This window comes from Leucoraja erinacea, chromosome 28 (assembly GCF_028641065.1).
Source record: "Leucoraja erinacea ecotype New England chromosome 28, Leri_hhj_1, whole genome shotgun sequence".
NCBI classification, from domain to species: Eukaryota; Metazoa; Chordata; class Chondrichthyes; order Rajiformes; family Rajidae; genus Leucoraja; species Leucoraja erinaceus.
In genome coordinates this window covers 1,874,869-1,895,460 of record NC_073404.1, presented here as the reverse complement: position 1 = coordinate 1,895,460, position 20,592 = coordinate 1,874,869, and the positions used below count along the sequence as shown (strand labels likewise).

Here is a 20,592-nt window from a genome sequence, read left to right as displayed (position 1 = left end):
AAAGGCTGGGAACATTTCTGCTCTGATCATTGATGAGTTCTCATATCTTGTGTCTTTCAGTGACGGATGAACTGCTTCTAATGTGAGTACTATTGCTAACATTTCTATCCACCATTTGCTGCTGAAACTCAGACGTAGCCTTGTCAGATCCTGACATTGGATTTGGATCGCATGCTGTAATTGTAATGGTTCAACTCTCAATATCCATGGTTCCCTGAAAGTCGCGACACAAATCTTTGGGATGATGAAGCATACATGTGGCTTCCCAATCTAACACTAAAGTGAAAGGCACAAAATGGGAGTAACTCAGCGGATCAGGCAGCATCACTGGAGAAAAGGAATGGGTGATGTTTCGGGTTGAGCCCTTTTTTCAGACGGGTCCGAAGAAGTGTCTCGACCTGAAGCGTTGCCTATTCTTTTTCTCGAGAGATGCTGCTTGTCCCGCTTATTTAACCCAGCATTTTTTGTCTATCTTCAGTGTATACCAGCATCTGCAGTTCCTTCCTACACACTGAAGTAATATGTTGCCATTCAGTTTGAGGCGGAAGACTTAACATCCATGGAGAGACACCTTGAACCTCGCAGGTCCCTTGCACCTCCTCTAACCTCATTTACTGCATCTCCGATGTTCACAATGTGGCAACACCAAGGATAGATTCGCCGACCATTTAACCGACAATCATACTTGGTCCGCCAAGGCCCACCAGATTTCCCAGTTGCTAACCATTTTAACTCCCCTTTCCATTCCCATACAAAACTCTATGTCCTGGGCCACCTCCATTGCCAGAGTGACGCCACATACAAACTGGAGGAACAGCACCTCATATACCACTTGGGTAGCTTACAATCCAATAGTATGAACATTGAATTCTCCAATTTGAGGTAATTAACCTAAATTCCGACCCCCATTTTTCCCTGCACCCCACCTGGATTCCCACCCATTTCTCCCCTTCCCTCTCCCCTATCCCCTTATCTCACTTTTCATCACTGGCCATTGTCCACCCATATGACAATCAACCCCTCCCCTCCCTGTACCCACCTATCACTTGCCAGGCTTGGCCCAGCTTTCCTCCCCCCTAAGACAATCAGTCTGAAGAAGAGTCCCGACCCAAAACGTCACATATCCACGTTCTTCAGAGATGCTGCCTGACCTACTAAGTTCCTCCAGCACTTTTTCTTTCCTTGACTTAACATTCATCCTAGTTATACTGCACACCTTGAGTTTAGTTTATTATAGATACAGTGTGGAAACATACCCTTTGGTCCACTGAGTCGGCGCTGACCAGCGATCCCAGTACACTAGTTCTATCTTACACACTGGGGACAATTTACAGAAGCCAATTACAACCCGGCACATCTTTGGAATGTGGCATAAAACTGGAGCACCCAGAGAAAACCCACACGGTCACAGGGAGAACATACAAACTCCATACAGACAGCACCCATAATCAGGATCAAACCCAGGTCTCTGGCGCTGAAAGGCAGCAACTCTACCGCTGTGTCACCGTGACGGCCTCTGTACTTTCTTTTAGTTGTAGGTCTTGTACATTCATCATTCACATTGCTCCACTCTTTTCTAATTGCCCATTCTGAGGTTATGACCTCTAGTCCTAGACTCTCCCACCGGTGGAAATATCCTCTCCACATCCAATCTACCCAGGCCTTTCACTATTCTGTACGTTTCAATGAGTGCCCCCCTCCTCATTCTTCCAAACTCCAGCGAATATAGGCTTGAATTGTCTCAAAGATGTTTCTTTTCCAGGCTGAAGTTTGTCTTTGGACCTCCCATCCTGCAGGCGTTGGAACTGGTGGATCAACGCTCAGTAACGTTTGTCGACTCTCCCAGTGGAAGATCACTCTACCAGGTCTGTTGCTTGGACATCTTTATATTGTTATAGAGTCATACAGCCCTTGGGCCCAATTTGCCCATGCTGACCAAGATGCCCAATCTTCACTAGCCCCACATGCCTGTATTTGGCTGTTACCTTCTAAACCTTTCCTATACATGTACCTGTGCAAATGTCCTCAACTACCTCCTCTGGCAGCTCCTTCCATGTACCCGCCATCCTCTGTGTGGAAAAAGTTGCCCCTCAGATTCCGATTAAACCTTTCCTCTCTCACCTTATACACATGCCCTCTGGTTCTTGATTTCCCTGCTGTGGGTAATAGACTGTGGACTCACCCTGTCTATTCCCCTCATCTTATGCACCTTTAAAAGATCACCCCTCAGCCTCCTGCGCTCCAAGAAATAAAGTCCTTGCTTGCCCTCTGGTAGTTTCTTTCCGGACATTGTGAAGCACTCATCCCGACCATCACACAAGTCAACCTCCCCTCCATTGACTCAATCTACACTTCACGCTGCTCGGCAAGGCCACCACCATAATCAAGAATCAAGAGTGTTTTATCGTCATATGTCCCTGTCAAGTCTTCTAATGTTTTTGTGCAGATTCCCCGCTTGAAAGGGATCTGATTCATCCACCCCGAAATGATGAACTGGATTTCACTCAATGACCAAACCACTTCTTTTCCATTTTTTTTTCTCCTTTTATTTTGGCAGATTCAGCAATTAATTGACAGTTTCACTTGATTTATTGCTTCAGCCATTACTTTGAAGGCATTTGGATGTTGTAGGTCTTAAGGTATTTAACAGTTTAGTCTTTTAGCAGGTGAAAAACTGGCTGCCAATCGGGTGCTGTAGATAATCAGTCCTGCATGCCTTCGCTGGCGATCGCGGCAGTTTTTAGGACAGTCTCTTAGATGATACTGTTCAAGTATTTAGCCGCAAGTCAACGTCCGTCTTGTTCCTCGCTTCCGGTGCGGTGTGCCCTTTATTAAACCCCCGGGCGGAACTCGGCTTATCTCCGCTTCTCTGTTCACGGTCGGGCTGACTCTGCTCCCGACCGGGCTTTCTCTGCTTTCTCCCCCCACCGGGTTGACTGTTCCCAGTTGGGCTGAAGACTCAGCCTCTGTCAGTGGCTCTCTGGACCTGTCCGTGGCCTACACGGTACTAGGCCCTCACCTGACGTCTGTGGCTGCTACTGGGGCTGGCAGTGGGCTACACGGCCCTCTTGTCGGTGGCTCTTCTGGACCTGTCCGTGGCCTTCATGGTACTAGGCCCCCACCCGACGTCTGTGGTTGCTGCTTGGGCTTGGCTGTGGGCTGCACAGCCCTGGATACATTCCAGGTAAGCTGACACTGTGCTTGGTGACCCTTACTGCCCCTGCTTGTTTTCCTAGCTCTTCCCTGACCTATTGCTTCCCGTTCCTACCTTTTTTCTTTTTGGCGCAATTCAAAACCATTTGGCTTGGTGCTGTTCCACTTGTTTCCAAATACTACTCCTATTTTTAACTTTTGTTTTCGATTCTTCTTGCTGGCTTCTTATCTTCTTATCTTCGTTCTTTTATCTTCGTCGCCAATTGTTGTGTATTCGGATGCTTTGAACAGTCTTGAATAAAGGCTCGGACACGGGAGGAATCATACAAGCTTCTTTACTGCAGGACGCCACCTTGTCTTTTTTGCTCCTGCGCACTTGCCCCAGACATCACAGGAATTACTTATCCTAATTATCCCATACCTAACACTCCTCCCCCTTTAACTTGGAGGCAGGTAATACCTTTCATTACAGTTTGACTTGACAGTCCTAGATAGAACAATGAAATACTTGCTGCAGCACAACAGAATATGGAATCATAATACACTGTAAACAATATAATAAACGATGACCAATAATAATCAATGGCCAATCTCACCCCGCACACTTCCGGGACAGTTTCTTTCCAGGTGTCATCAGCCAACTGAACCTCGCTATCTCCAACTAGAGAGCGGTCCTGACCTCCCATCTATCTCATTGAAGACCCTCAGACTATCTGAAATCAGATTTATTTTTGGACTTTATCTTGCACTAAATGTTATACCCTTTATCGTGTATCTGTACACTGTGGACGGCTTGATGGTAATCATGTATAGACTTTACACTGACTGGATAGCACGCAACAAAAAAGTTTTTCACTGTACACGTGACAATAATAAACTAAACTAAACTAAAAGGCTCAAGGCTGGTGCACATTGAGGCATTTTCTTGTTGTTTAGCTTTAATCAGCTGTCCATCTCTTCCGCCTGTGGCTGTGACGAATGTACTGTGCACTCAAGATTCAAGATTCAATTTATTTGTCATTTGGACCCCTTGAGGTCCAAACGAAATGACGTTTCTGCAGCCATACATTACAAGCAAATAGACCCAAGACACAACATAATTTACATAAACATCCATCACATTGCTGTGATGGAAGGCCAAAAAAACTTATCTCTCCACTGCACTCCCCCCCCCGATGTCAGAGTCAAAGTCAAAGCCCCCGGCTGGCGATGGCGATTGTCCCGCGGCCGTTAAACCCACGCCGGGTGATGCAAGGTCGCACACCGGATCTTGATGTTAGAGCTCCCGGCGTGCGCTCGCAGAATCCCGTGGCCATTCCAAGCCGCGCGGGGCGGTGCTGTAAGGCCCCGCTCCAGGAGCTCTTCAACCCCGTAACTCGGTCGGGAGAAGTCACCGTTGCGGGAGCCCTGAAAAGCGGTCTCCCTCCAGGGACCCGCGGGCTCCCGGTGCCGCCGTCCGCCAGACCCGCAGTTGCCACCTCCGAATCTCCGGAGGTCGGGCCACAGCAGCGCTCCACCACCGCTCCACCCGCTCTGGACTCGGCCAGCTCCGCGACGGTGAGGTGAGTCGTCGGCACCAGAGCCCCCGGTCTTCCTGTTGGAGGCCGCTCCTCGTTGAAGCCCCAACGACAATGGAGACCCGACAAGGAAAAGGTCGGGTCTCCCGTGCAGGGAGAGATTTAAAAGTTACCCCCTCCCTCCCTCCCACCCCCGCCCCCACACACACATACCCCAACAAAAAATAACAAAAACTACATAAAAACATAGACAAAAAATAATAAAAACGCAGACGGGCTGCAGAGGCCGCTGCTGACGAGAGTCGCGCCGCCTACCGATTTTTGTGAACCACTCGGTGACTGCTGTGCTTGCATGGCATGAGATGAGGTTCCGGGCAAGGCGTGTGTGGTCTGGCACTGCCAATGACGGCCCGTGCACCAAGTGTATGGTGAAGCCATTTCCACACCCGTGGCAAGGGTGCAACTGATGGGAGGTTTGGATCCAAGTCAACCCAGAACCTTGTTGCATGCTGTCCAGTCAGCGAGAAGACTATACATGATTACAATAAATAGTCATACAGCACGGAAACAGGCCCATCGGCTCCACTTGCCACACCGACCAACATACCCCGTCTACACTAGTCCCACCTGCCGGCGTTTGGCCCTTCACCCTCTAAACCTGACCTATCCATGAACCTGTCCAAATGTTTCTCAAACGTTGTGATAGTCCCTGCCTCAAGTACCTCCTCCAACAGCTTGTTGCATACACCCACCACCCTTTGTGTAAAAAAGTTACCCATCAGGTTCCTATTAAATCAATTGTGCTCTTTCCTGTTACGATCTGCAGGTTGTTGGAAGCTCTGGTCGGGTGTATCGTTGCTTCAGCTCCTGCCTCTACTGCTCCTGTGCAGCTTTCATGTACTCCGTCTTACGACGGAATGACCACATACTGGTAAGTGTTTAACGTCAACCGGCCAGAGTGAAACATAGACACAGAAACAGAGGAAATAGGTGCAGGAGTAGGCCATTCGGCCCTTCGGGCCAGCACCACCATTCAATATGATCATGGCTGATCATCCAAAATCAGTACCCCATTCCTGCTTTTTCCCCATATCCCTTGATTCCATTAGCTCTAAGAGTTATATCTAACACTCTCGAAAACATCCAGTGAATTGGCCTCCACTGCCTTCTGTGACAGAGAATTCCACAGATTCACAATTCTGGGTGAGAAAATGTTTCCTCATCTCCACCCTAAATGGCTTACCCCTTATTCTTTAACTGTGACCCCTGGTTCTGGACTCCCCCAACATCGGGAACATTTTTTCCTGCCTCTAGCCTATCCATTCCCTTAAGAATTTTATATGTTTCTATAAGATATTTTAATTTTCCCTGCTGCTGTGTTGGGATTTGAACTCTTGACTGGATCGATGGTCTGTAACTCTGGCTGCTAAGCTTGTAATTGAAGCACAAAGCTATGCTTCCCCTGCTCACTTCCCTCCCATGTTATCTCGTGTTCTCCACACTGGTTCCCAGTTATTGTCCCACATTTTGCCCGTGTAACAATGATTCACTGTGGGTCTATGGTCTTCTACTCATCAGAGGAACTACGGAGGAAATCACTTTCCGAGATTAAATAATTTATTTCTGGAAAAAAGACAAATTGGGAAAGGTTAAAGCTACAGAGCAAAGTATTGGGTAAAGTGAGCAGAGTTATAGAGAGACTGACTCACACAGCCCTTCAGCCCACCGAATCCACACTATCCCTTTACACTCATTCCACATTAATTTCAGTTTAGTTTAGACGTACAGCACGTAAACAGGCCCTTCGGCCCACCGAGTTTACGTCGGATCCCCGTGCACTTACACTATCCTAGAAACACTGTAGACAATTTACAATTTTACCAAGCCAATCAACTTACAAACCGGTAGGAAGGAACTGCAGATGCTGATTTGAACCAAAGATAGACACAAAAATCTGGAGTAACTCATTGGGTCAGACATCATCTCTAGAGAAAAGGAATAGGTGACATTCTGAAGAAGGGTCTCAACAAATTTCTGCCCCATTAAAACCGATGTAGGTTCTTCATCTAAGTCATTCAAGCTGATTTAAATTATCTCCAAACATAAAATCATCAATCGAAGTTGAAATATTTATATGGTCTGAAGAAGGGTCTCGACACGACACGTCATCTATTCCTTTTCTCCAGAGATGCTGTCTGACCCGCTGAGTTACTCCAGCTTTTTGTGTCTATCTTCAATCTACAAACCTGTACGTCTTTGGAATGTGGGAGGAAACCTGAGCTTCCTGGAGAAAACCCACGCAGGTCACGGGGTGAACACAAGCTCCACACCGACAGCACCTGTGGTGAGGGTTGAACCCGGGTCTCTAGTGCTGTAAGGTAGCAACTCTGCCGCTGCATCACCTTGCCCCTCTCATATTTTTATTAACCTCAATTAATCTAATTTTATTCTTCCCAAGTCTCCCAGATTCTACCCTGCATCTAATTGATCAGCGGGCAGGTTGCAGTGGTCAGTTAACCTCCTGAACAGTGCCGTGAGGGTCAGGAAGAGACAGGGTCATCTAGATCGTGCATCCAGAGATTAGTCATGGTCGTGCTTGTTTTCACGATTGATTGCAAAATTGTTAGCTTTGGACAGTTATATCCAATGCATACGCTCAATTTTATTTATAGACTAGGTTGTGTTTAGATTACAACCAAATATTGCTTGTAATAATTCCTGAGTTTAAATACCTGCCTAATGGCTGCTGTTCGGTGTGATTGGTTGCATCGTTAGCTGCTTTTGGCTTTGTAACTCTTGAGTCATCAAACAGCCAGGCTTTTGTTCATTGTTTCCACCAAATTAAACTGAACTCAACAGCTCATGCTTTACAAACAAAGAACTGCTGGGGAAAACATTCATGAAGTATGCATTTCCCAAAGATCAGCTGCAATTTCACGATTTCCTCGAAAAAAACCCGTCGTTTTCTTGCATTTAACAATGTGGATGGCAGGGAGGGGTTGGTGGGTGGGTGATGGTTCCTCAAGCAGCCGCTGCACGGTGGCACAATGGTAGAGTTGCTACCTTACAGCGCCAGGGACCCGAGTTCAATCCTGACTACGGGTGCTGTCTGTACGGAGTTTGTACGTTCGCCCTGTGACTGCATGGGTTTACTCCAAGAAATCTGATTTCCTCCCACACTCGTAAGACGTGCAGGTTTGTAGGTTATTTGGCTATTGTAAATTGCCCCTTGTGTGTTGGATGCGAAAGTGAGATAACAGAACTAGAGTGAATCGGCATGTCGGCATGGACTCGGTGGGCCGAAGGACCTGTTTTTCCACACTGTCTCTCTAAACTAAACTAAACAATAGGCAATGGACAATAAGTGCAGGTGTAAGCCATTCGGCCCTTCGAGCCAGCACCGCCATTCAATGTGATCATGGCTGATTATCCCCAAACTGTACCCCATTCCTGCCTTCTGCCCATATCCCTTTCTTTAAGAGCCTTATGTAGCTCTCTCTTGAAAGTATCCAGAGAACCAGCCTCCACCGCCCTCTGAGGCAGAGAATTCCACAGACTCACCACCCTCTGTGTGGAAAAAGTGTTTCCTCAACTCTCTATACTATTACTAAAACTCTCATCTTATTTAAATTTACACAAAAACGCTACCCTATATCGCTAGGATTACTCGCCCGCCACCTTACTCATCGTTCTCCTGCTCTAAGCGCACCAGGTTTTGTTCCGATCGGTGGAAGATTACAAAAGTTATGAACGTTTAAAAAATCGTGAGATGAGCAGATTGGTCTTCTCGCCTGTCGCCACCATTCCGGCACCCGCTGTTAATCACCGGGCGGGGCTGAGTCCACAAGACATGCGGAGGAGAACAACCAGCGAAGCAACCAGCGCCCGCTGTGAGTCTCCATCGCACCCCCAACACCTTCCCCTCTGGTTCCCCTCGCTGGCTCCCGCCCCCCTCCCCCATAATACTGCACTCTCCCCAAGGCTCTTCCCCCATCTTTTCTCCGAACTCTCTCCCCCCCCCTGCCCCCCAACCCCCCACACACCCCTCGTTTACACTCAACCCCCCCACAACCCCCCCCCCCACACATACCCCACCCCCCCCCCCCACAACCCCTCTCCCCCCACATACCCTCCTCCCACAAATCCTCCCACACACACCCCTCCCCCCCCACACACCCCCCCTCAACTCCCCCGCCCACATAGGCCCCTCCCCCCCACAATCCCCCCCCCCCCCCCCTCCCCCCACATCTACCCCTCCCCCCCCACAACCCCCCCCTCCCTCCACAACCCCCCCCCCCCCCCCCCCCCCCACAATTCCCATCCCGGGGATTAACCTTGTAAACCTGCGCTACACTCCCCCAATAGCAATAATGTCCTTCCTCAAATTAGGGGACCAAAACTGCACACAATGCTCCAGGTGTGGTCTCACTAGGGCCCTATACAACTGCAGAAGGACCTCTTTGCTCCTATACTCAACACCTCTTGTTATAAAGGCCAACATGCCATTCGCTTTCTTCACTGCCTGCTGTACCTGCATGCTTACTTTCATTGACTGATGAACAAGGACCCCCAGATCCCGTTGTACTTCCCCTTTTCCCAACTTGACACCATTTAGATAATAATCTGCTTTCCTGTTTTTGATGCTAAAGTGGACAACCTCACATTTATCCACACTAATCTAAACTAAACTAAAGTAACCTAAGCACAGTCCAGAAGTAGGAGCAGAGTCTTGGAATCAGGGTCGACCACAGAATTGACGGGACCTCTCTTTATGTGAAGCATTGTAAATCTTCCGAGTTCTCTACTCTGCAGGGCTTTGAATCTTCAAAGACACGTAAGGCTGAGTGAGATTTATTAACTGCCAGGGGAATCCCAGGCTTAGGATCAGTGGTTGATATGACTCACTGCACAGTCAGTAAAGATATCAAAGATATAACAAGCTGGAAACCTGCTCCAGACTTTTATATTATATAGAACTATTTTATCTGCCTTTTGAAAGAGTGGCTTAGTCCCAAATATATTTCGTAGCTCTTCGATGTTTTTCTTTGAAAGCTTGAGGGGATAGGTTTATTTCTTCAGCAGGGGCCATTGTTTACACACACAATGAAGAAATGTGCCTTCACTGTTTCCATTGTTGACTTTTCCCTCTGTTCATGACATTGCTGGGCATTTTGCAGTGTAAACATCTTCTTGCTGTGTACTTGTGCCAAGCCATGGGAACGCTACGCCAGCTGAGAGTCTCCAACCAACAGCTGACCGATCTGCTGCAAGCAAAGGACGAGGAGCTTGAATCCACAGAGTAGCGGAGGAAGGGGCCTGACCTGAGGCAGCTGATTTTGGGTCGAATCCAGGACCACCCTAGGGAAACACAACACTGTCACTGAAGATGGACACAAACGCTGGAGTAACTCAGCTGGTCAGGCAGCATCTCTTGAAAAAAGGAATAGGTGACGTTTCGGGTCGAGGCCATTCTTCAGACTGAAGCTGACAGCTTAAGAGGAATCCTTATTCCTGGACAATAAACCATTTAGCTGCAAGCAGAAGACAAGTCCGAGAGATATTTGCAAGAAGGTGGTTTTTCACCTGTAGCCATCGGCCACAGAATGGTTGAGAGAATCGTGAGGATATGAGGAAGTGCTCCAGGATTCCCTGTAGAAACGCAGACCTGCAGATGCTGGTTTGCGCAAAAGATGGACGCAAAGGGCTGGAGTAACTCAGCGGCTCAGGCAACATCTGTGGAAATATAGGATAGGTGACATTTTGGGTCGGGGCTCTTCTTTATACTGAAGACTTTAGTCTGAAGGAGGATCCCGACCCTATCCCTTTTCTCCAGAGATGCTGCCTGGTCCACTCATTTACCTCAGCACTTTGTGTCTATCTCGAAGATTCCTCGCTGTATTTTTGTGTCCATTGACAAGTATCCTCAGCATAGAAACAAATCGTATTGTGACATTGGAGAAATGTAGGCGTCACAGTGGCGCAGCGGTAGAGTTGCTGATTTCCAGCGCCAGAGACCCGGGTTCAATCCTGACCATGGTCTATAGTTTGTATGTTCTCCCCCTCACCATGTTGGTTTACACCAGGTGCATCGGTTTCCTCCCATACTCCAAAGACGGACAGGTTCATTGCTTAATTGGCTTCAGTAAAGATCACCTCATTTAGCTCTCTCCCCAGGACCTGCTCTGTCTACCTGAGATGCCAATTTCACAGATATTCATTTGCTGCAAAAGGTGCATGTTGTGTTCGAGGGCTAAATAATTCACAATCTACACTTGGTGTACAGAACCCAAAGTGTGTTTATTTCAATCCTAACATGTCTGCTGCCAAACCCCTGGCCCAGGGAACCCCCTTAGGAAACATTGATCTCGAGGCAGAGCCCACTAGGACCTAGGACACAACAGTGCCAACTTTCGTTCTAATGCCCCTGTCCCACTTAGGAAACCTGAACGGAAACCTCTGGAGACTTTGGAGTCTCCGGAGGTTTTTGTCACTCTCCCTACCTGCTTCCACTACCTGCAACCACCTGCAACCTCCGGGAACCGCCCGGAAACCTTGGGTGGGGTGCAAAGTCTCCAGAGGTTTCCATCCAGGTTTCCTAAGTGGGACAGGGGCATAATGCAGTAACTTTCATTTGCCTCATCCTTCTGTTTATCCTCTTTATCTGCCACTACCTCACTGCGTGCCACACTTCCATGTCTTGTCACAGGGTCATACAGCATGGACACAGGCCCTTCGGCCCAGCTTGCCTATGCAGACCAAGATGCCCGAACCCTCGTTAGCTTGCCCACCCTCTCCCGATAGCTCAGGCCTCAAGTCCTGGCAATATCCTCACAACTGTGTGTGCTTTAAATTGTGTCTTAATATCTCTAAGCATTATAATATCCATCAATAATAAGCATTGTCTGTTGCTATTCCAGGAGTTTATCAGTCTGGCTTTCTGAACAAGGAGACTACTGTGTTCCTCCAGCAGGTGTTGTTCATCGACATCTTAACTTCCATTGCCTCAGCTCATTTATCATCAGTGTTATCACACCCCCTATTGTATCAACAAACACTCCTATACAATTTTCTCAAACACCTTCTGAAAACCTACATTCACCAAGTAAACCCCATCACCTTCATCAACCTCCTTTGCCTCATGAAAAAATACCATTAAGCAGTGTTTACCCACCACTGATCTTTCGTTTATTAGTCTACATCTTAACAAATGACTTTAGTTTATAGATCGAGGGTGGAAACAGGCCCTTTGGCCCACCGACTCTGCAACGACCAGCGATCCCCGCACACTTACACTATTCTACACACACTAGGGACAATTTACAATGATACCAAATTAATTAACCTACATGTACATGTTTGGAGGGACACAAAAATGCTGGAGAAACTCAGCAGGTGCAGCAGCATATATGGAGCGAAGGAAATAGGCAACGTTTCGGGCCAAAACCATTCTTCAGACATGTTTGGAATGTGGGAGGAAACCAGAGATCCTGGGGAAATCCACGCAGGTCACTGGGAGAAGGTACAGACAGCATCCGTAGTCAGAATCGAGCCCCAGTGTCTGGCACTGTAAGGGAGTAACTCTACTGCTGCACTTCCACACCCCCCACCTGACTTCTGACCCCAAATATTTCTCCAACCAATTGTTTGAATTATTTGATTTAAATAAATATCTTGATGAAGAAACATTTGAGTGAGTCTTATTGTTGGATTGTTTTAAATAGGCTGTGGGCCGAGGAGCTTTATTCCAGTGTTTTGTGACCCAAGTCACAGAACTACATGAAATGTTCACATATTGTGTAAAAAATTATATAAATCACCCCTGAAACTGGTCATGAACAAGACTTGCACATTTTTATTAAATTAGAGAAAAAACGGAAAATTTTCGGGTATTTTTAGTCCAATTTTAAACGTTTAAAAATTAGTTGTTTGCCAGTTGGCCAATCACACGCTTTGTTTCAGGCTAGCACACATCATAGCTGAGAGGGCTTCACTGATGCCTGTTTTACCGGAGATTCCGATTAAGGTTCTTTGTCGTGGAAACTTGCAGCTGGGTAATTGAATTTAGTGAGAAAAGCATTAAGAAGTCTGAAAAATGTGCAGCTAAGTGGATAGAAGTGGAAGAAAGTCTTGAAAGCAAAGTCCCTGCTGAGATGCTCCAACACAAAGTTGTGAAACTTTGTGAATCAACTCAAACTGAAAGGTAAGATCTTAAGTCTGAATTTATGAAAATTAATAGTAAGATTAAACGAGTACTTACCAGTACGAAGTTTGATCTGTATTTTATGAGGAGTTACGATGAGGGATTACGTGAAGAACCCACCCAGCGCGCAGGCGCGGCATACTTCCAAGCAGCGGTGTGGAATCACAGATAGACACTAGTTGAAGTAAAGATAGTAAAGACCAACGAGACATTAGTCCGAATTTGATCTATATAATGAGGGTGGGAGCGGAGGGCACGTAATCCCTCATCGTAACTCCTCATAAAATACAGATCAAACTTCGTACTGGTAAGTACTCGTTTAATCTTACTATTTTACTTCGGAGTCACGTGAGTGACTACGTGAAGACTTCAAAGGTCTGTGATTTCAAACCGTGTAACAGTTATATCACTCACTGCCGAAAGATCATCGAGGGAGGAAGTGGTAGCTAGAGACCAACAAGTTTGTTTAGTTATAAAAGAAATGTTTATTAACAATAACAAAAAATAGCTCCCATGGGCTTTAATTCATAACTTTGCGGTTTTTAAAATGGTATCCGCAAAGACGTCCTGTTCCATCAGCGGTTTCTTGTAAAATCGTTGGAATGTCGATTCCCTTGACCATCCCGCTGCTCTGAGGATGTGGTCTAGGGGAACCTGCATCCTATCCGCCGCTGAGGTGGACGCTGCCCTGGTTGAATGGGATTTAAAAACATTTGTGTTAATCCCTGCCATGCTGAGGACCTGTTTCAACCATCTGGATAATGTTTGGCTGGTTACCCGTCCAAAAGGCTTTCTGTGGCTAACCCATAAGGCTTTCTCTCTCCCTCTAAGCGTTTGGGTTGTGTCTAGATAATGATGAAGGTGGGTCACCACACACAGCCTAGGTTCTGGAGGGTAAGCCCGGAAGATCAACGGGGAGTTTGATGTACCTGGTCTACTTTGTTTTACCAACCCCGGCATGGTGAAAGTAATGGTATCTGGGGTGGTCACCATGTAGTTCAGATTTAGCTGATGGAGCGACTGAACCCTTTGAGCTGAGACAAGCGCCATGAGCATGAGGGTTTTATAAGTGGCCTGTTCCAGGCTCAGGGATCCCACCGGAGGCCAACCTCGAAGGTGTGTCAGAACTACACTCACATCCCACATGTGAGTGTATCTAGGTGTAGGGGGTTTGGTATTAAAGATCCCCTTAAGGAGTCTGATGACCAGAGGGTGGGATCCCACACTATGCTGTTCTATCGGCATGAGGTATGCGGACAGTGCGCTCCGAGCCGTATTGATGGCACTGTAGCTCATCTTGAGATCATGGTGCAGGTGGGCCAGGAACTCCAGCACATCCGAGATCGAAGCCGTCTTGTAGGATGTCCCTGCGTCCAGACAGTACTGTTCCCATTTCCTGATGAAGGTCAGGTACTGTTTCTTGGTGGAAACTCGCAGGGATGCCGACATGGTGGTGATTGTTCTGTCTGATAACCCCAATCCCCGGTAAGGCCTGTTCAAAATCTGGAAACCAGGAGTTTCAATTTTTGGTGGCATGGATGGCTAATGCCAGTTACCGGGTGAGTCAATAATTGGGGGTGGTGTTGAAGGACCATTGGTGTCTCTACCACCATGTCGTGGAACATTGGGAACCATGGTTGGGTAGGCCAGTCGGGCACGACCAGAATGCCAGAGGCTGAGTCTGCCTGAATTTTCTGGAGTACCCGACTGATGAGGCAGAAGGGAGGGAAAGCATAGAAAAAGAAATTTCCCCAATCCAGCGTGAAGGCATCTACCGCTGCTGCCTCTGGGTCTGGTTCCCAAGCCACATACATGGGTAGTTGGTGATTTAACCTAGACGCAAACAAATCTATATCTGGCGTACCATATTGCTTGACAATTTTAGCAAATAATTTTGGGTCCAACATCCATTCGATGTTGTCGTTGAATTTTCGTGATCTGGTGTCCGCCACTAAATTTAGCTTGCCTGGTAAATAGGCAGCTGATAGCCAAATATGTCTCTCGACACACCATTGCCAGATTATAGCAGTTAATTTGTCGCATGATACTGATTTAATGCCACCCATGTGCTGGATATAAGATACTGCCGTAGTGTTGTCGATCATAATTCTAACATGCACGTGCCGCATATCAGATGCATATGCTTTTAGCCCATAAAAGGCGGCGAGCATTTCCAAAAAGTTAATGCCCAGTGATTGTAGTAGCGATGCCTCTGAGTTAGTCCATCTGCCACCTGTGCTGTCTATGGAGTTAGTAGCTCCCCAGCCTAAAGCACTGGCATCCGTTGCAATGGTTATGTTAGGATTGGTTACGGCGATAGGACTGTGACTGTGCCAAATATTGTCAACCCACCACTGAAGTTCTGATTTGGCTTCAGCGGGTAAATCCATTTTGCGATCATAATGCCCCCTATGAAGGCGTAATGCATGAGTCCTTGCTCTTTGTAGATTTTGATAATGCAAGGGCCCATGTTGGGCAGCCGGAAATGCTGCTACTATAGAGCCAATAACTCTGGCTACATGCCGTATTCTAGGTTGCGGTGTAGCAATTAAATGGCTACAAGCTTCAATGAGTGAAACTGTTTTGTTTCTGGGCAGAGTGACAGTCATGTGAATCGTGTCAATAGTGAAGCCTAAGTAATCCATGTTAGTAGTAGGCTCCAATATTGATTTATCTGGGTGAAGGATAAAACCCAAAGTTTCAAGGAGTTGTTTAGTGGCTAACACTCCTGCGACAGCTTGTTCCCGTGTTCTTCCTAATATGAGAACATCGTCCAGATAGGCCACTACTAAATGTTTTAGTTCTCTCAATTTCTTCATGGCCACTTTAAGAATTTTCGTAAATAGTCTGGGAGCTGTCGTTAAACCATTGGGCAAAGCTCGGTACTGCCATAGCTGGCCCCTCCAGATAAATTTCAGATATTTAAAGTAATCTTTATGAATGGGTACCAAATAGTAAGCATCTTTGATATCTATGCTTGCCATGTAGTATCCCTTGGAGATCAGTTGTCTGGCAGTGACAAATGTCTCCATTTTGAAATGTTGATACTCAACAGACTGATTGAGTGATGTCAGATCAATAATAATGCGACATCCACCATCTTTTTTGGTTTTGAGAAAAATATTTGATACAAATTCTTGCGGCTCGTGTGTGGTCATTTCTATGATGCCTTTAGCCACGAGCCGATCAAGTTCAGCTTGTCCTTCTACCTTCTCAACTGCCGAGGGAAGGAACACCCTTTGGGGCATGTGCTGAACTGGCGGTTCTACGCCTGGTTTGAACTCAATTTTGTATCCACTAATACTGTTGAGTATAAACTTATTGTTAGTAAGGGAGCACCAAACATGCTTGAAGAACCTCAAACGTCCCCCTGTTAATACTACACCCTTTGTCTGTGTATGTTGACAGGAACCAGACCCACCTACCTCCATGTTCACTTGTGGGGTCGTTTTCGGTGGGTCTGGCCCAAGGTTGTCCGTGTTGGTGCTGCGGTGGGGCGGCGCATCTTCCCACGGCTCCGCCCTGGGCCCCGCTCTAAAAAAGAGCAGTGGGGGTAGTGGGAGGCGGTCACCAGGCTTTCACCAGCTCGGTATCTGCTGGTGGCTGCCGAGGCGTGCGGCCAACTGGGTGTCTTCACCCTGCTCGGTCCTGGCCCTGCCCTCATGAGGCCTACTGGTTTTGCCGCCTCTTCCAACTCCTTGAGCCTTTTGGCCAGATCCGCACCAAATAGCAGCGCCTGTCGTTCGGGCGCTGGAGCTTTACAGAGGACGGCATATGTTGGGTTGAGGGCAGGCCTGATGTTGTCCCGCCGTAGGTTGTTTAGCTCATACGTGGTGCTGCACATCAGTGCGAGGGCATCCTGCTGGGGTATGGTCAGGTCTTCATCCCCAACGGACCGAGCAAAGGCGGTGACGGCTGCTGAGTGGAGCTTCAGGACTCGCTGCATTTTGACCTCCTGAGCCCTTATTTGCTCCCCAGCTGGTTCCAGATCTGCCCATTGACCGTCTTGACCCTCAGCGCCTCGCAATTTTCTGGCGCGATGTAGTTGTCAAGGGCCTGCTGGACAGCCTTCTCCTGCAGCGGGTTGTTGGACAGCCTGTTTATAGTTGCCGCCATTCTGGGTGGCAACACCATCCCAGTTGTTGGTGGTGCCGCATATCGGCCCACTACACCCAGTAGCTCTTCTTCCGGCACGCCCGGCATGCTGACGATATCCTCCGCCTGCCCTTGGGATAGGCCAGCCCAGTCCTGGCCTCCCTTACTGCCCTCGAACATAGAGGGTACAGAAGGGTGTGGAGAGGAGGAGGCCAAAGCCCGTCCTCCTGGGAGATGCCGCATCTCCTTGTTTATCATGCGCTCGAGGAGCTGCCTCATGCAGCTGATCCGAGCGTCTCCCCTTTTCGGTGGGGGAGAGTGTTCCCGTTCCTCCGATTCATCGGAGGACACCGGCCGGTCGGTTTTATGTGTCGCCTTCCTCCCTGTGCGGGGCGTTGAAATCTGCAGCACTGGGGGCGGCTCGGTGTCGGGTGAGCGGGAGCGTTGAAAAAGCTCCTCCGCTGCGAGAGGCTGCCGTCCCGCTATGGACCCGTCCTCGGGTGGAGTTGGGCAGGCAGTCCTCCTGGCTGGTCGCTTGCGAGAGGCCATTATTCTCTCTAGCGCGACTCTGTAACAAAAAAGGCACTTACCTGAGGTCTCGTCTTTATGCTGCAGCTGGAGAGCCTGGCTCCAGCTGCTGCCGCTGTTGCACTGCTGACGTAATGCCGCGCCTGCGCGCTGGGTGGGTTCTTCACGTAGTCACTCACGTGACTCCGAAGTAAAATCTGTATCGACTTTAATTAATTTAATTGCACCCTTTATAATGTGAAAAAAATGAGATTTGGAGGCTGTACATTCACTCATTCATTCCCTCACTCATTCATACCTTCATTCATTCACTCACTCATTCATTCACTCATTCATTCCCTCACTCATTCACTCACTCATTCATTAATTCTTTCATTCACACTCACTCCTTCACTCAATCAGTCATTCATCCACTCACTCATTCACTCACTCACTCACTCATTAACTCATTCATTCACTCATGCATTCACTCATTCACTTATTCATTCATGGGCCTAAACTACATGTATCAATAACAAGGTAAATTAAACATTTTCACAAATGCCAGCTTGTTGTAGAGTAATAAGTCTTAATCATCTAATCTCGGAGCTGCCTGCGATAACTTACCGGGAAAAGGTGCTCCGATCGTGGGGCCTATATATAGTGAAGCTGCGGTCTCAATTAAAAAGCGGCCGATTCGCGAACGCGAAGCCGCAGATCTTCTCTGCGGGGCGGGGGGGGGAGCGGGAGGGGGTACATAGTGCCGTCCGTAGCGGCCGTTTCCAGGAAAACGGAGGAATATATCTCTGGAATATATATAGGTATAATAATATATTATATTATAGCTATATTACTATTTGGAATAGATATAATTATAATAATATATTATATTATTATTATATATATATTATATTATTATACCTATTGATACAAATACATCTCTTGATGCTCCTGAACACATCATCAGTGATGTAACCTAGGGTCATTGGGTGTTTCGGGTCTTTCAACATCAGACACCCTCACCCAGGCGACCCAGCCGTGGTTGATCAGACCACGACTTGTGTTCAGGTGGCATTTGCTCCTCCCCATGGACCTTCTCTCCTGATCCAGAGCCATCTCGAGGCCTTCTCCGCTGCTTCTGTGGTGTTCTTGATGGCCTTTCTCCTCGCCACTCCGTTTATGCCCAGTGCACTCAAGGCTTTGTAGAGTGATTGCCCTGCAAAACCTCTGCAGCCATCCTCGATGGGCATACTCCTTGCCTTCAAGCCCTGCTTGCGGCAGTCTATGACCAGCTCTTCATACTTGGCCATCTTCCTCTCGTGGGCCTCCTCCAAACGGTCCTCCCACGGCACAGTCAGTTCCAACAAGACAATGTTTTTGGTCGCCTCTGAGACCAGGAGTATATCTGGCCTCAGGGTGGTCGTGGCAATGTGCCGTGGGAACTTCAGCTGTTTCACCAGGTCTACAGAAAGCTGCCAGTCCTGCGCAGTCGCCAGGATTCCTGACGGATACCTGGCTGCTGTGGTTCTTGGCAGCTGCACTCCGGCCTTCACGAAGGTGATCATCTGGGTGGTGGGGCGTTCTCGTCTGCAGCTGCTGATTCCCATGCTGATGGCTTCTGCAATGGGTTTAAGAACCTGGTCATGACGCCATGTGTACCAGCCCTGCCCAAGAGCCTTTGGGCAACAGCTCAGGATGTGTTCCAACGTCCCCTTCCCTGACATTATTGCCATAGAGGAAGTGCAGAGAAGGTTCACCAGACTGATTCCTGGGATGTCAGGACTGTCTTATGAAGAAAGACTGGATAGACTTGGTTTATACTCTCTAGAATTTAGGAGATTGAGAGGGGGTCTTATAGAAACTTACAAAATGCTTAAGGGGTTGGACAGGCTAGATGCAGGAAGATTGCTCCCGATGTTGGGGAAGTCCAGGACAAGGGGTCACAGCTTAAGGATAAGAGGGAAATCCTTTAAAACCGAGATGAGAAGAACTTTTTTCACAAAGAGAGTGGTGAATCTCTGGAACTCTCTGCCACAGAGGGTAGTTGAGGCCAGTTCATTGGCTATATTTAAGAGGGAGTTAGATGTGGCCCTTGTGGCCAAGGGGATCAGAGGGTATGGAGAGAAGGCAGGTACGGGATACTGAGTTGGATGATCAGCCATGATCATATTGAATGGCGGTGCAGGCTCGAAGGGCCGAATGGCCTACTCCTGCACCTAATTTCTATGTTTCTGAGCATTGCGGGCAATCTGGAGATTCCGCTTTGCCCCAGATGAAGAGGTTCGATGGGCTGGGCAGGACATCGTACACTGCCTGGACCAGGAACTTGATGTGCTGTGGTTCAGCCTGCCAGATCTCAGCCTATGTGACTTTTCGGTCCATGGCATGCTCCCACCTTGTCCAGGCTTCCTGCTGCCTCGGATTGAGGCAACTGCCAACTGCTCTGGTAGACCTCTCCTCCTCCACCACTGCCCTCACTTCCTCCTGGACACCAACCTGCACCTCTCCTTCCCCTTGGCCTTGTCAAACTGGGGAGATGGGAAGATTCCCAGGCCAGCTCTTCCCCGAGTCACTGCTCCCACCAGGACTCTGTGGCGTATCCGAGACTCCGCTTGCAGCACGGCTTCACCGGCTCTCCACTTCCTCCCAGTTTTCACCTCCACCCCTGCCTGAGCCACCTTGGGGTCGTTGGAGTCCCTGTACAGCATCACCTCTTTGGCCCGAGTCACCTTAAACTCCTCCTCCAGGGACTTCAGGGGCAGCTGGAGCTTGGTGTTATTTCCGTAAAGGGCGATGCTGCTAAGGCTCCTGGGCAGCCCCAGCCAACTTCTGAGAAAGCTGCTGACTTTCCTCTTCAATCTCTCTACGATGGATATTGGGACTTCGTAGACAAGCAGTGGCCAGAGTATCCTTGGCAGGATACCATGCTGGTAAATCCATGCCTTGAACTTGCCGGGAAGCCCCGACCGGTCCACTGCCCTCAACCAGCTCTCCATCTCCTGACAGGTTGCCTGGACAGATGCTGTATCCTTCAGGCTGCTGTTAAACACCTTGCCAAGACTCTTCACTGGCCTTTCGGAGACAGTTGGGATTGGTGTCCCTTCGATGCTGAAGCGGAAC

General features: G+C 48.2%; 1 protein-coding gene across 3 annotated transcripts in view; it reads left to right on the top strand.

Annotated features, from left to right (window-relative positions):
• The window catches only part of zswim7 (zinc finger, SWIM-type containing 7), a 58,418-nt gene that overhangs the window by 11,803 nt on the left and 26,023 nt on the right, over nucleotides 1-20,592 (top strand). The window contains exons 3-6 of one of the 3 annotated variants that reach the window (XM_055657476.1): nucleotides 61-82; nucleotides 1,763-1,865; nucleotides 5,497-5,601; nucleotides 11,588-11,801. In XM_055657476.1, coding sequence (XP_055513451.1) covers nucleotides 61-82; nucleotides 1,763-1,865; nucleotides 5,497-5,601; nucleotides 11,588-11,611 — 254 coding nt within the window. In that variant the 3' untranslated portion in view covers nucleotides 11,612-11,801. Of the gene's footprint in view, nucleotides 1-60; nucleotides 83-1,762; nucleotides 1,866-5,496; nucleotides 5,602-9,847; nucleotides 11,802-20,592 lie in introns of those variants that run through there. The other 2 variants (XM_055657475.1, XM_055657474.1) reach the window with 2 other exon arrangements.